Source organism: Talpa europaea (assembly GCF_964194135.1).
Source record: "Talpa europaea genome assembly, chromosome: 3".
Lineage (NCBI taxonomy): Eukaryota > Metazoa > Chordata > Mammalia > Eulipotyphla > Talpidae > Talpa > Talpa europaea.
The window spans coordinates 133,868,062-133,883,197 of record NC_140069.1 but is presented as its reverse complement, the minus strand read 5'-3'; the positions used below and the strand labels follow the sequence as shown (position 1 = coordinate 133,883,197).

Genomic DNA, 15,136 nt, shown 5'->3' with positions numbered 1-15,136 from the left:
ACTGTGTCTTTGCGGCCGAGGTTATCGCGGCCCTCTGTCCCCAGAGGAGGGCGGCGTCGGGGGGACGGGGTCACTTACTCTCTGTAAAACGGGGATGATGGTGATGGCACCTGCTGCTGGAGTTGCTGCCAGGAGGGGTCACAGCTGTACAGCCTCTTGCGTCCTGGCACAGGGTTAGCTGTTGGGAGCTGCTGCCCGTCTGGGGCTTACTACAGCCGTGTGTCTGTGTGTGTGTGTGTGTGTGTGTGTGTGTGTGTGTGTGTGTGTGTAAAACTGATGTTTGTTCTGGATTACAAGCAGCGCCGTGCGTGCCCCCCTCTATATCAGGGTCACACTCCTCACCCCTGACTGCCACCCCCATGCCCAAGAAACCCCGTCAGAGTCAGACCAGGGTTGCTATGAGATCTGGCCGGGCTCCAGCCCCTGGCTCAGATGTCGGGGCCTGCATTGTTGAGCTCAGGAGCCTTTGTCCCTCCTTGCTCCTCCCGGTTCTCTCTCCCTGCTCCAGGGGCAGGACATCTGCCCTCCTCTGCATGGAGCAGGCAGCCGCACCGGGGGGCCGAGGGTTCCCTTGTAACCCCGAGCAGGCCTTGGCTCTGTACCAGCACCTCTTCCGGTGCCCCGCAGGCCCCGGCCAGCTCCAGGCTGCACTGCGGCAGGTGAGGGAGGCAGGACAGTGTCTCCGAGGGGACAGGCGGGGGCCCGGCTTCACCTTGCTCCCCCAAGGGCAAGAGGGCTGGTGCCCTCCCGCAGGCCTGGAGCTGCCCGCTGTACTGCTGGAGATGGAGAGGAACCGACAGGCCCAGGAGCAGGTAGGGGCTGCCTGTGGGGTATGGCAGAGAGCAGCAGGGTACCCCCTCATACCCTGGCACCCCATCTTTCTGCAGCTCCTGTGGGACTTAGAGCTGCTGTGCGGGGCAGGGCTGAGCCTCTTCTGGCCCCCCCGGGTCCAGTTCTGCGGTCTGAGGAACCAGGCCCAGTGTGCATGGAGCCAGTGCTGCCGGCCCGGGAGTCGAATAGGGGGTTCTGAATGGCCGAAGAGTGGGGTGAGCCGCGGCATGGCTGAGGGTGGGGGGAGTGTGGCACTGAGAGGATCGTCATAGTGAGGGGAGTGGATGGATTGAGGGTGTTGGGGACAGACCCAGGTTCACATCTGTTTGCGCAGCGGCAGAGTGGACAGGATGGTCGCTCTCTCTGGGAGGGCCCCTGGCCTCGTCTGTCACCGGTCAGCGCGTGCCTGGCACACACATCCTGCTTGCTCTGTGCGGGCGGTGGGTCCCTTCCCGCAGCTGATGGACCATCCTGGTCAAATCAGCTGCGTGATGGTCCCTAGACGCCCTTACGCAGCTGCAGCATAGGAGAAAAGCAGGCTTGGCAGCACCCCAAGGGCAGCGGCACCGATGCCAGGAGCCCCTGAGACAGCAGCCAGGAGCAGTGCCTGCCACAGGCCCCTCTCTCCAGCACAGGTCTCCCAGGCCCAGCTCTGTCACCCGCTGCCTGAGGCACCTGGGGCAGGATGGCAGTCCTGTCTGGCAGAGGCATCCTCTGCTGTAGCAGGAGGGCGTGTTAGTGGGGCATGGAGGAAGTGTGCCGACCGTGTTGTCAGCCAGATGCAGTCTTGTCTGGCAGGAGGGTTCCATTTCCAAGTTTCTTCATGTGAAGGGGGAGGCGTCGAGGCCTCCCAGGGCAGGACTACGAGAGGGAAGCATTGCCGGGGTCCATCTTAGAGGATGACCACCACACTGGGGATGATGCCCTATTGCTTAGAGGCCCCCCAACCCTTCCAGAATTCCAGGCTGTGCCCATCACCCCAAGCCGGGGACTCCCTGAGCCAGAATCATCAGCTCCCAGAGGGGTGAGTCATCTGTCTCCCAGGAAATTCTGTGTTGCCACACAAAAGGACCAGTCACTACCCTTTCCCTGTCTCCTTCTGCAGCCCCTGCCTAGCACCCCCTCCTTGCACCCGGCTTCTCCTGGGTCTCTCATTCGGTTACATCCACAATGCCCCAGAGCCCCTGGAAAGGGTAGCCCCATGTTCCAGCTTCTGGGGTGTTGGGGTGGGGAGGCCCAATAACCTGCTGGGGGCTTGGAGACTGGCAGGCTGACTGTCTCCACTTCCAGAACCCATAGGCTGCCCCTGAGGCAGCCTTTGCAGGCAGTAAGTGCATCGCCAGCCCTGGATCTACCTGAAGCTGGGAGGGATGCAGCCCCACAGTGGCAGGCAGGCCCTGGCAGGCGGGCCGAGCCCACACCTGGTAAGTTGACAGGAGGGGGCAGGAGAGCAGGAGCCTTTGGACTGGGTTTCCCAGACTAGGTTGTGAGCAGGCAGAGATGTCCTCACCTGCCCAGGTGCCAAGATTCTAACTCACTCCCACTCATCCTGATCTCAGGGGCACCCAGGATGACAAATAGGGTTTTTATTTTATGTACCAGTTCCTCCTGGTTGGTGCCAGCTGTCTCAGGCTCTGTGTTCAGGATTCTGAAGTTCAGCCAGGGCTCAGGGGAGAGAGTACCAGAAATGACTGTCCCTGGCTGCCCAGGGAGGGGGTGCATGGAATAGCAGCTCCCTGGTGCCTATTTGCCCCTTTACACAAGGCACTGGGAACACCCAGAGTGCAGGGACTTGCCTTGGCACCTGGGCCTGTCTCTGGTGACAGCCTGGTGACAGTGACAGGCTGGCCGTTCAAACTGAGAGGGATGGAGGCTGTGAGCTCCAAGCCTATTAATATAAATGAAACAGACTCAAATTATTTGGTCAGTAATATGCTGAGCAAAGCCATAAGCCTTTCATCATTCCATCAGGCGTGGGAGAGCAGGGGCCAATGCCAGGGATTATTTTCTGTCAGAAATTTTTTTTTAAAAAGATTTATTTATTTATGTATGCAAGAACTGGGGTACAGGCCAGAGATGTGGGGGGTGAGAGGATTCACCTGAGACAGAGTGGGTACAGAACAGGTAGAGTGACTGAAATGCACTGCTGAGGGGAGCAGTGGGTGAGACAGGAGAGGTCTGCTGTGCCATGTGGGTTTCTCCCTGGTTGGGGATCGAACTCATGCTGCAGAGGCTGTGGATTGCTTCATAGTGCAGTGCTTAAACCCTGGCGCCACCAGGGAGGCCCTGTCAGAAATTTTTACAAGTATTTTCTCTCTTGGGAATAGAGAGATATCAGTGACATTACTACCAGAGAAATAAATGATTGGGTGATAAAACATCAGAATTATAGGGACTGGGGGGTCATTTTCAGTTCATGGCAATAACTTCTACAGGCCTGGGAGTCATCACACTCCTTTGTTCAGAAACTCTTCAAAAGACAGATTCATTTTCACAGAGAACACATGCATTTGTTTACTGTTATGAATATTCACAGATCCGTGTTGCTTGATGGAATATTTCTGTGAAAGTTTTCAGTCTCAGACCTTATGAAATCAAGTTCTTTTAACTAGTTTTATGGATGCAGAACGACGCTCCCTCCACAGCTGCAAAGGAGCAGTGGCGTCTCTTTTTTTAGTTTCCTTTTGTTAATTATGAAGACTTGCAGTTTTTAGGTCAGGCTCTGGCCTAGAATTTTATTCCTTGAATTACATGTGATTTTGCTGTCAGAAACAAAGACCGAGCTAAAGGGCAGGGGGTGAAGTAGGTGCATTCAGTGGGTTTCTTTAGGGCCCTAAGGGTGCAGCAGGCTGAAGTGGGGGTGTTCTTGTGAGGGACTGAAGAGCCCAGCAAACAGGCCCTCCCTGCACTCAGGCAGCCCCTGGGGGTTTTGAGGAAGAGGGTATGCTGTTCCTCTGCGGGAGTCCCCCTTAGTTAGCCAGGAGGATGAGGAGGATGGGGTCAGCTGTTAGACAAACCTGACAAGCTGGTGCCAATAAAGCTGGAATGATGAACTATCACCAAGTTCAAACACACCAGCTCTCAGAACACCAGCCCTCATCTCCCTCCACCCCCTTGTAGTGGGGACTCCCTAAACTTCCTGGTTCTTGTTGGGGCTGAATGTGTGTGAGCAGAGGGACCCCAACATCGGGCTTTTCACCTCAGGTTCCCAAGAGCTAAACTCCACCACCAGCAGCAGCTTTGGGGAACCAGGAAGCTCAGAGTTCAAGGTAAAAGGTCCCTCTCAGATTGGGGGGTGCAGGGGTGGGGTCTGCCTGGAAAGAGACTGCGAGGGTGATTCAGGGAGCCAGGTGGGAGAGGAGAACCACCATGGAAGCCCTACAAAAAATGGGTTTAACAAATTCAAGAATTAGGCAAGGGTTTTAGAGGAATTGAGGCCTCCTGGGGTAGCCACTAGGGTCTCCATGCGCCCCTGGGGGAGCTGGCCCTGGGCATGGGCATTCCCTCACATGCCTGGGACAGAGTGGCCATCCCTCCCAGGACTTCACCCAGAGGGAAGAAAACGGTCAAGCAGAGCCGGAGGCCCAGAGGCCCAGTCCACCACCTTCCAGGAGCCCGCAGGGGAGAAAACTTTCTCGTGGAACCCCAGGGCCGGCAGACCTGTCCTCCCAGGACCTGCCAGGACCCCAAGATGGACCACAGGTGCTGGGCTGGCGTCTGGACCGGGAGAGAGCAGAACTTCAGAAACTGCTGGGGATGGAGAGTCCTCAGCGTCAGAGAGAAGAGAACCTTCTGGAAACTGAGGATGACAATCCTCAGGGTCAGAGAACGGAAGCCCCCCAGGGGGAGACCAAAGCAGTCTCTCAGCGTCCAAGAGAGGGGACACACCAGGGTCAGAGGTGGGAGGCCCACCGGGAGGAGAACAGAAACTCTCCTCAAGGTCCAACTGGAAATTGCCCTCAGAGCCCCCAAAAGGAGGCCGTCCTGGAGGGGGCTGGGGAGACTCCTCCGGGCGAGGAGGCAGCGCGCCTTCAGCCTGCCGGAGGTGAAGTCTCACACACCTGGGAGGTGGCCCAAGGAGCGGGGCCTCCACAGCCAGGGGAGGCAAGCGACCCCCTGAGACTTCCAGGGGGCTCCCGCAGGCCCCCGGGAGAGCAGATGCCGCAGCCTGGGGGCAGGGAGAGTCCAAGTCCCGAGGGAGGGTTCCCCCAGCGCAGGCAGGGCCAGAGCCCCGAGTCAGCAGTTGACGGGAGGGCGCAGGGGCCGGTCCTGGACGGGGCGCGGGCTGCCTTCCCGCCCCCCACCGGGCCGCGCCCAGCCCCGGGATCCCCACGGCCCATGAGCTCGGGGCAGCAGGAGCGCCCCGCCGGCCTCTCGGGGTCCCCAGCGCCGGCGCGCGATGCGGAGCGGGAGGCGGGCGAGGGGAGGGGGCGGCGGGAGGGCGGCTCGGCCTGGCTCCGGGGCGCCCTCGGGGAAGCGAGGGGCGCCGCAGAGGCCCCCAGGGCCACGAAGGCCGCCTGGGCCGAGCCCTCGGGCCGGGAGGAGGCTTTGGCCGGCGCGAGCGCGGCGCGGCGGGAGTCGGCGCTGCAGCGGCTGCTGGAGCTGCACGGCGCGGCCCGGAGCCGGCGGCGGGAGGCCCGCGAGCAGCAGCGGCTGCGGGTGAGCACCGGCCGGGGCGGGGGGCGGGGGGCGGGGGGCGGGGGGCGGGGGGCGCGGCCGCTGACGGGCACCTCCTCCAGGTCCTTGAGCGGCTGCACATCGCCAGGAACCGCCACTGCCGGGTGCATCCCCTGGAGCCCCCCGCCACCCCGGTTCAGCTCCCGCCACAGGCAAGACCCCAGGAGAACGCGGCGGGGCCCCCACGGCCCTGCTGGGGTGGGTGGGGCGGGGCCGGCGCCGCCCGCGCCCCCTTGAAGTGGGGCGCCCGCACCGCGTGGGCGAGGATGCCCCCCAGCAGTGGGAGGGTCGCCTGCCGGGGGCTGCCCCTGCTGCTTCCATCGGAGCCCCAGGGAGGGCGGTCAGGGCGCTCAGCGCTCCATCCCGCCCCAGGAGGACCCGGCCGGGCAGCGGCGCGCCCTGCGGGAGCAGCTCCAGCGCGCGCACCAGGAGAGGACCCGGCAGCTGCGGGCGCTGGGGGCCAGGTGAGGGCGCAGGCCCAGGGGCTGGGGTGGTGCTGCCTTTCCCTGGCATCCGGGATGACAGGCCACTCTCTCCCCAGGAATACCCACAACTTCCAGCAGCTGTTGTGGCCGGAGCCGCCGGACAGGCCTGCACCTGGACAGTAGCGCTCGCCCTGCACAGCCCCTCTAGCCACGGCAGACCGCGCAGGTGGGATGCTGAGCGCCAGGAGGCCTAGGGAAATGGCGGCCAGCTGCAGGCGAGCAAGTGCACGTCAGAGGCGGTTTCGGAAAAGTCCTGATCATAGTCTCAGGGCCCGGGAGGGCCAGAGACAGAGACACACACCACGGCTTCACCCCACCGGGAGGCCTGTTATTTCTTTTCCTTTCCCTGAGTCCACTGCCTGGACCCAGGTCAGAGGGCCAGGTCCCGGGGGTCAAGAAAATCGAAGGCCCCGTTCTTGCGGAAGAATGATTCAATGCGGCACATCTTGCAGGAGACCAGTTCTTGCTTCACTGGGGGGCCTGGGAAAAGACGCCAGAGACCAGGAGTGGGTTCCTGGTGAAGGAACTTGCCGAGCATGGAAGCCCCGGCCCCAGGAACCTGCCTGTGTTGTATCTACTTTGTAAGTGTGAAGAAATAAAGACATGCTCCTGAGGAGTGGAGGCCTTGGGAAGCAGGGAGCTGGCTGGCTGCCGGGTGACTAGGAATGGCAGAATGCTGTCAGTCCTCTGCCAGTGTTACTCCAGCCTCAGGGTCCTCCATGGAGGGGGTGGCTGGACACTCAGGCCTGCCTGTTGTAGGGACAGACTGAGCTAGGCCTCTCTGGGAGGTGGCACTACCTCTGCCCCCTTGCTTTGGAAAATTCCTCCTTCCATTCCCCTTTAGAGTTTCCAGGAAGGTGGGGGAAGTTTTTAGGAAAAACTCAAGTGTGCTTATCCCCAACCATGCACCTTGTCAGTGCAGGCACTGCAGCCTGTGGAGAGACATGACTGAGCTCTCTCCCTTGGAAATTCATGCGCACACACAGCAAGGGACACTGGGCATCACCCAGGACACAGCACCCCTGGTATATCCCCTTCCCCACATCTTCACTTTTTATCTCAAACCTCATCGCTGCCCCCACTTTCCTCCTTCCTAGCAGATGATCTTGACTGAGCCTCACAGAAAGAAGCACCTCAATCCAGACGAGCAGACTCCCTGCCAACACCACAGTCCCCACACATCTCTGTGCTCCCTGCCTCTCTCCAGTCAGACTCAGCATCTGGAGGTCCCTGGGTAAGCTCCCCATTCTCACAGATTTAAATAGCACCTACCTTCTGATGACCCCCAAATCTGACCTGGCTCCGGAGGGCAACTTCCTTCCACAGCAGCCTCACTGAGGCCTCCAGCACAATTTGGCCAGTACTGACCTGTGCACGCCCCCTCGGACCCTGCTTCTCCCATCTCCCCTGCAGCCCCCGCCTCCTCTCATTCCATGTTTCCATAGGTTTCGACTCTTCCTCCAAAACATATCCTGGATCTGTTTTAGCTCTTCTACTAATCGCCTGCATCTAAGCTATTGTCATCTCTTGCCAGTCTACTCTTTGCCCTGAAAAGGCCATTACCTGCAGCCTATCAGGGTGCTTTAAAAAAAAAAAAAGTTAATCAGTATCACGCACCTGCTCAAAGCCCTCCACTGACTTCCCTTGTCATTTACTTCTCAGCCTGAGGTCCCCAGAGGCCTTTCTTGACAATCCAGTCAAAAGCTGCACCCACTCCAAGAGCCCACACCCCAGTCCCTGCCTAGTGTCATCATGGAACTTGCCCTTCGATTAGCTTTGCTCTGGTGTTTATGGCCTGGACCCTCCACTGGCATGGACACCCCCAGGAAAGAATGCCCATGTGTCTCGTGTGCCCAGCACATGGAGGTGAATTGTTTGTGAGGTGAATTGTTTCCAGGGGGTTGGGCTCACCCAGCTGCCAGCCATAAGTGAAGCTGGTGGTGATGGGGAAGATGTAGCGCTTCTCTGGCAAGTCCAGTTTTCGGGTGTTGAGGTACTGGTAGCGCCCCTGGTTGTCGTGGGAGATGCCTTCATACAGTAGGGCCCGGGTGGCAGACGGGACTGGGTACATTTCTGCCTGAATAGGAGCCTTCGGGACAGGGCTGAGGCCCTTGGATGGTACTGCTTTGGGGGCAGGTGGGGGCGAGAGTGGGGCTTTGGGGTGCAAGGTGGGCAGTTTGAGGGGGAGACGGGCTGAAGCCTTAGCCTTCTGCTTAGCCTTCACCATTGAGCTATACTTGCGGTGCCATTCACAGCGCAACATCTTCTCCCTCAGATAGTCCTCCTTCCAGAAGTTCTGCCGTAGAGTATCCATGTTGAGTTGACGTGCCATGGTGGCAAGAGGAGTGGCACCAGGGTAGCTGTAGCTGAGGGTGGACACAGCAAGCAGAGTTCTTCTGACAGCAGGTGACTGCCAAGGGAGTCACCCGGCAACCAAGCCTCACCTCACACAGGGCCAGGGTTCTACCTCAGCAGACCTCATACCTTGCTTTCTGAGGCGGCCTCCAGCTGGGGCCTATTGGTTAAGGTGGATCCCCAAACCTCTTCCAGGATCCAGGCTCGGCCTCGAATCTCAAGCTTCCTGGTTTCCTGTGCTATCTGCTTCTGTCCCTTGGGTCAGATGCCCTCCCAGCCCAAAGCAGACTGAAATGGGGGAGCCAAGGGCCTGGGCTCCTTCCTTTCCTAGTCTGGTCTTGGATTCAGGCCAGTCCCTGATTCTGGGTTCTGGCACCATCTTCCTGGTCTACCTCTTCTGTTCCTGGGTCTTCTGGCAGAACCTTTTCTAATCCTGCCAATCTCATCCCCACCAACAGCCTCATCCCACATATGGCCTTTCTTGTACCCAGCCCCAGTTTGGACAGAAGCAAGAATATTACTTTAATTTAACATCAACAATGACACTGCATAACAGCAGGGGGAGAGGTAGTGGAGAGAGAAGACAGGCTTCCTGTTTCCCAACCAGCCTTGACTTTAATGGCAGCGCCTCAGCAATCTGGAAGCACCTCACCGGCCTCTCAGTGGAGTGGGAAGGGGTGGGGACTTGGAAAACAGAGGCTCAAAACTTTGAGAAGGGCTGATGGCAAGCCTGGGGAGAAGCCTGGTCAGGGAGGGGCTGCAGGGCAGTGAGGAGCCCTCTAGCGCAGGTCTTCGGTGGTGAACATGCCCCTGGCCCTGCGCAGGATGGAGTCCTTGGCAGCATCATAAGGGTGCTCCTTGGAGGGGATCTCCAGGACAGCTGGAATGGAGCGCTGGTGGGCGTCAAGTGCGTGCCGCACCATCTCCGCGATGTACTGGTTAATGAGGATGATGCCGATGTCATCCCGGTGTAGAAACTGCCTGTTGGGAGAGAAGAGAGGGTGTCCGAGGCAGCTCACGCTGAGTTGGTGTGCTGGGCTGCAGAAAGGAACAGGTGTGATCCAGACAGCCCAGAGCACAAGGGAAAAGGTTGCTATGCTAAACTATCTCTGCTCCATTCAGAATGAATTTCATTCAAAAGCTAAGGCTGTCAGGGCTGACTTCTACCTCCTCTGCTTAGGAGGCCCCCAAGTCAACTGGTAGTGAAGATTAAAGTACATGTCAGCGTATTCTGTATGCTGCCTTTGTGTAAGAAAGGGAGAGGATAAGAATATAGAGAATATATCCTCTCTATATATACACTCTATATATTCTACACACACACACACACACACAAATATATTTGTAGGCTCTTTTGCATTTTTTTAAAAAAGCAAGAGTTACCTACAGGGGTGGGGAGAGTAAGGTAGACTGTTCATGTTACCACATGAACAGAACCTTACAACGAGAAATTCAGTATTAAAGGTGAGGGAGGGATGAGGAGACCATGAAGGCCTCAGGGTCCATGCTGATGAAGACAGGGATGGATTAAGAGGGGAAGTTTGCATGAGGTAAGAAAACAACATGGGAAGTGGAAAAATCACATTTTCTGTAAAAGGAGAACCTGGCACTGAATCATCTTTTCTTGTAATCACTTAGCCACACACTGGTTCATTAAAATATTTATTCATATTGTATATTCTTCTCTCTCTCTCTCACCACCCCCCCACTCCTCCCACACACACACTGAACACCTGCCCTGTGCAGGGACTGAGCTAGATCAGACTCGATGACCTCTGAGGTACCATCTGACTGGTAACAACAAAGTTCTTGGAATAAAATATGTCCTTCAGCCCTGACAACTTGAATCTTTACCAATCTGCTTAGAGATCAGCCTCCCAGATCAGGCCTCTCATACCCCAGGCAGTGGGAACCAGTCTCAGCCGGTAGCTCAGGGCCGGGCTGTTTAGGGAGAAACAGCAGAGAGTGGCTTATTCCTGAGTCTTGGTACAGAGCAGGGGAGAGGGGGCTAGCACACTCAATTCAAGCCACCAGGGCCCATCCTGGATTAAAGGTCATGCCTGCACTCAAACTTCCAGGGCAGACATTGAGGACTTGAAGTGCAAGGTCTTAACAGAAGGTATTGTGCCCATTGTACTGAGGACCTATGGGAAAGTCAAGGCAGACTGGGGGAGCTGCACACCCAGAATGTGGACTTGACTTAGGGGAAGCAGAAAAGGTTGGGACTGGATTCAAATGTCTGCTCTACCTCTTTTAACTGTGTGACTTTGGAATGTGCTTCAATCTGTTTTCTTACCTGTAGTGGGAATAAGAGCCCCACCACCTCCCAGGACGATGGTGAGCCTCTGAGGCAGATGAAAATGCTGGACGCCGGCTCTACTGGGTGAAGAGCCGGAACCCCAGAAGCAGAGCTGAGCACCGCCCTCTGCGGGGGTGCCGCTATAATGGGGCAGGTAGGGTCCTGGGGCGGTGCCAGTCACAAGTCCTATTCCCTTTCCTTCCTGACACAATGTCATGTGAGAGGGAAGCTCGTGGGCCCGACACAGCTCTGCTCCATGGAGCCCTAAAAGGGAACTTGGAGCGCAGGGGCCTCCGCCTTGGAAGGGCGGGGGTACGGACTTTGCAGGCCCTGGAGATCGGGGTCGAGCAGCCCATCGCAGACCTAGCCCGCCCGGTGCCCTGAGGGTCCCTCCAGGCCTCCCAGGCTACCGTACCTGAAAGTGTCTTCGATCTCATTGATGGTGGTGTCCTTCTCCACCACCAGGAAATTAGGGTGGCGGTTCTTGTTCAGCTCCCCTATGCCGCCGAGCAGGAAGCCAGTCACCGTGTCCTCGTCTCCGATCACCGCAATGAGCTTCCCCCTACCCGCCATCCTCGCAGCCGGAGCTCAGCGCAGACCACCTGAAGCCTCCAAGCCCCGCCTCCGCAGTGGATGCTTTCGGCCGCTCCCACGCCCTCGAGACATGCGCAGTTCCACCACTCCGCGTCCTGGGACATGCGCATTAGTAGCAAAGCCGCCTCATCTGAATACGCCTGCGCCATAAAGGGAGGGCCGAGCCGGGAGACTACGATTCCCAGAAGCCAGCGCGGCACCTTGGGGCGCGTACAGACACGTCATCGGAACGTTGACGCAATAAACCTGTTGAGCCCACTTCTCGTAGGTGCCAAAACCCGGAAGAGTGAATGAATCAGTTATTGTTTTGGGTTTTTTTTTTTTTAGATTTATTTATTTATTTATTTATACAAACACTGGGTACAGTCAGAAGCGGGGGAGGGTGAGAGAATGAGCCAGAGCCAGAGCGGGGAACGGAACAGGTAGACTGACGAAGTACACTGCTGAGGGGAGCAGTGGGGGTGGCAGGAGAGCTCTGCGCGCCATGTGGGACCCTCGCCCAGGTGGCCGGGGATTGAACCCGGCGCTGCAGAGGCTGCGGGCAGCTTCGGAGCCCAGCGCTCAACCGCTGAGCCACCAGGGGAGGCCCCAGTTATTGTTCTTGAGGGCACGGTCCTGGACTGAATCGTGTATGTATGGCACGCAATTTACAAGTAGTTCACATTCCTTCAGCTAACAAAGAATGAACAAGTTGATACTGTCTGGTGACTGCATCAAGCCTACGAAGCAAAGCAATGTGATAATTGCTAAAATGTGAGAAGTACGGAGCGCGCACCCGGGGTAGTTAACCCAGGGAGTCAGGGAGTGCTCAGAGAAGGCAAGAGGAAGAACGTGTGCAAAGGCTTGGTGATGGAGTTTAAGTGCCTCCAAGAAAAGTTGAAGAGATGGAAGTTACCCCGAAACCACTGCAGGGTTTTAAGCCAGGGGGTGATGTCGCTGGATTTATATTTCAGACATAGCCCTGCCACGGCCCTATGTGCAGAGATAAGCTCCAAAGAGGAGAAACCATATTGGGAGGCCATTGTGCTAAGAGTTGATGGTGGCCAGCACTCAGGTAGGTAATGATAATGGGGAATGTGGAGAAGTAGATGGAGTTTTAAGAGATAGAGACAAAATGGGCGAAATTGCGTTTTGGACTGGATGTGTTTGAGAACATAGAGTGTGCAAGTAGAGGAATGAAAGAGTGAGCTCTGAAATGAGCAGGTTGAAGGGGAAAGGTCCACTCTTTTCTCCTCCCTTTAAACCAGTAGGTGCTCCTGTTGTCTGGCATGTAGTTTGTGAGCTTCAAGTGCTTCAGCCATTTAGATGGTCTGGTCTAATGGGTGTATATGTAATAGGCTCAGGATTGGGGCACAAGTGGTTTGATTATTGTAGCCTGCTACTTGGAGGTCTGATTTGTATACTCATCAACATTCTCAGGGCCTTGGTGTCTTCACATAATACTATGCCCACTTCATAGGGCTGCTAGGATTATGTGGAAATAAAGCCCATAAGTGCTCAGCACCCAGGGCCATGCTGTAGTTGGGGGAGAGCAGCTATAAACACATCAGCCCACTGATGGAGGGTAGCTACAGCTGAGGAGGCCAGGAAATGCAGGAAAGTGCTCACACCTGCAGGTGAGGGGCAGGGCGTCTTCTGCTGTCAGGAAGGGTGTGTGGAGATGCCCCTCACCCAGCGCCTGGCACAGATTGACCCTCCGTGGCGATGAGTTACTTAAGAGAATGATCCCTCCTTCACTGGGATTGTCAGGTAAAGTACAGATTGGGACAGTGCCACGTTTTTCACTCTTTTCATTGAACCAGTGCTTATCCACTGTGGCCATGATCAGCATCTGAGCTCATAGATTGCTAAAATAGGATGTCTGTCCTCAAGTAACTTTCTGCAAAGAGTGGGAGGAGGGTAGACAGTGAGAAGAGGTCCTGGTGGGGACATGACCTGGGGCAGGATTCAGAGTCAGGAGCGGGAAGAAACTTACAGGAGAGGGAGGAGGCAGATAGGCTACTGAGTCTTCACTCAGTCTAGAGGAGGAGAGTGGGGTTTGGAGCCTGGCCAGGTGTGTTGGGTCTCCTCTGGACAGTCCATCAGCGGGTGCTGATATGTCCAAGAACGGGTCTAGAGTTGGGGGATTCATCAAGTGAGATGCTTCTTTGCTCTGTGCTGGCTGCTCAGCGCTCACTCATTTCTTCATTCATCCCACCTGTTAGACCTCCCAAGGTCAGGGAGCTCAGTCAGTTGGGGGAGGCAGACACTTAGCTACATGTCACTATCAGAATGGTAAATGTAACCAGAGATGTACCCTAATGCTCGAGCTGGGGTGCTGAGGGGAAGTGTGTAAGAAAAATAGTTCCTCAGGCTCTTTTTTGCCTCCCTGCGGTTGGCCTCTATAGCCGCCACCTGCAGCTTTGTTTTCTTCCCAGGTTTCATTATCCACAAATGATATTGTGTTGATGCAAAAGGCGCTTGGGAGCCTGAGCACAGGGCACATGCACCTGTGATTACGGCCACCCAGGCCAAGAAACTGGCGAACATGGGGTGTGTGCGTATATAAATGTGAACACCTGGGCCAAAAAGCAAGTGGTTGAGAGAGATAAAGGGGAGAAAAGCCAGAGAGAAGCTAGAGAGAGAGCTAGAAGATTTCAGGGTCTGGGAGGCTTAGTTGCTGCCTGCCTGCCTGCTGGTCTGCCTGTGTGTCTGGTCCCCTGATTCAGCGTTAAAGGTATGTTAGAGATACTGAAGTCTCCAAAATTCTTTCTGTCCGCCTGAATCAATAACAACCAGCCTGGGGTGGTTGCACAACAGAGTGGTGGTGACGGGAAAGCTTCTTGGTGGTGGTGGTGAAAGCTTCTTGTTGGCCAGGAAGATGGGGAGGGTGGGGAGGCAAGGGTGTTTCCAGGCAGAGGCCCAAACAGCATGGGTGCCAGCAAAACTAGAAGCTGTAAAGAGGGTGTGATGGGGAATGGGCATATTGCCCGACTCGGAACCTTCTTGAAGGAATGGTGAGGAGGCAGCATCGGGACCTGGAGGCCTTATTAGGAAGAGCAGACATTAGTCTGGAGCAGGAGGGGGCCGCAGAAGAGGCATGAATTTAATCCCCTCTGGCTGCAGTGGAGGGCTCAGCAGAGGGAGCTGGCCAGGACAGGGAGACTAGTTAAGAAGCTGTGGGCCAAGGAGACTAGTTAAGAAGCTGGTGAACCAGGGTGACTAGTTAAGAGCCTGGTATAATTTAGGAGGGAGGCCCTGAGCAAGGCCAGGGTTGAAGGAGGGGCAGGAATAGGCTCATATTTGACCCAAGGCCTGGCTGGGGTAAAAATTCCTTGTTTGCATGTCATTCTGCCTCCTGCCGGGTGAGCAGCAGCTCTGATTGAGTCAGCTCACTATGTGAAAGCCCTAATTTGGAGACTCTCCTGGAGATGAGGCTGAAGGGAAATCACGCGAGGTCAGTTTTCTGGAACATAGTGTCCATCTCCTCCCACCCCACCAGCTCTCCAGGAATCTGAGACCCCATCTCATATTCCTGAGACCCCTGTCCTGGCTTCTTTTCAGTCATCTTGACAACATCCCAGACCTTGCCAAATAGATGGCCCAGAGGGCAGCCCTCTGCCCCAGCCCCTTCCCCTCAGCCCGGGTCAGTCCTCCGGGGGACAGACAGAAGGCCTCTGCCCCCCTTGGGCCTGATGTTGGTGTCGGCAGACTGGAAGGCGTCTGGCACAGAAAACACACAAAGACCAGCCTAGCCTCTGCGACAGGCCGCACTTTATTTGGAGTTTTCCACCTAAGCAGCTCCCAGCTGAGCCACATGACATGTGCAAAAGTCCCCCCAGAAAGCTGGGCCTCGCAGTGTGTACAAAAGGCCCCCATGGGGCAGAGCTGTGCAACCATAAAAAAAGAAAGAAAG

The 15,136-nt window shown here is 56.6% G+C and overlaps 2 protein-coding genes across 3 annotated transcripts; both read right to left on the bottom strand.

The window, feature by feature from the left end:
* Positions 1 to 6,242: 6,242 nt before the first annotated feature.
* On the bottom strand, positions 6,243 to 8,325 carry SPMIP1 (sperm microtubule inner protein 1; the record flags this gene model as incomplete). Its single annotated transcript, XM_084230481.1, has 2 exons — positions 6,243 to 6,473; positions 7,905 to 8,325. The coding sequence occupies 2 exons, from the start codon at positions 8,323 to 8,325 to the stop codon at positions 6,364 to 6,366; spliced, it is 531 nt and encodes a 176-aa protein (XP_084086607.1). The 3' UTR covers positions 6,243 to 6,363.
* A 572-nt stretch (positions 8,326 to 8,897) lies between these two features.
* ATP6V1F (ATPase H+ transporting V1 subunit F) lies at positions 8,898 to 11,220 on the bottom strand (the record flags this gene model as incomplete). 2 transcript variants are annotated; one of them, XM_084229981.1, is made up of 2 exons in its annotated part: positions 8,898 to 9,368; positions 11,027 to 11,220. In XM_084229981.1, the coding sequence occupies 2 exons, from the start codon at positions 11,218 to 11,220 to the stop codon at positions 9,128 to 9,130; spliced, it is 435 nt and encodes a 144-aa protein (XP_084086107.1). In that variant the 3' UTR covers positions 8,898 to 9,127. The 2 variants fall into 2 exon arrangements, with proteins under 2 accessions (XP_084086107.1, XP_084086108.1); XM_084229982.1 differs by having other exon boundaries at positions 8,898 to 9,329; positions 11,063 to 11,220.
* Between the last annotated feature and the right edge of the window lie 3,916 nt (positions 11,221 to 15,136).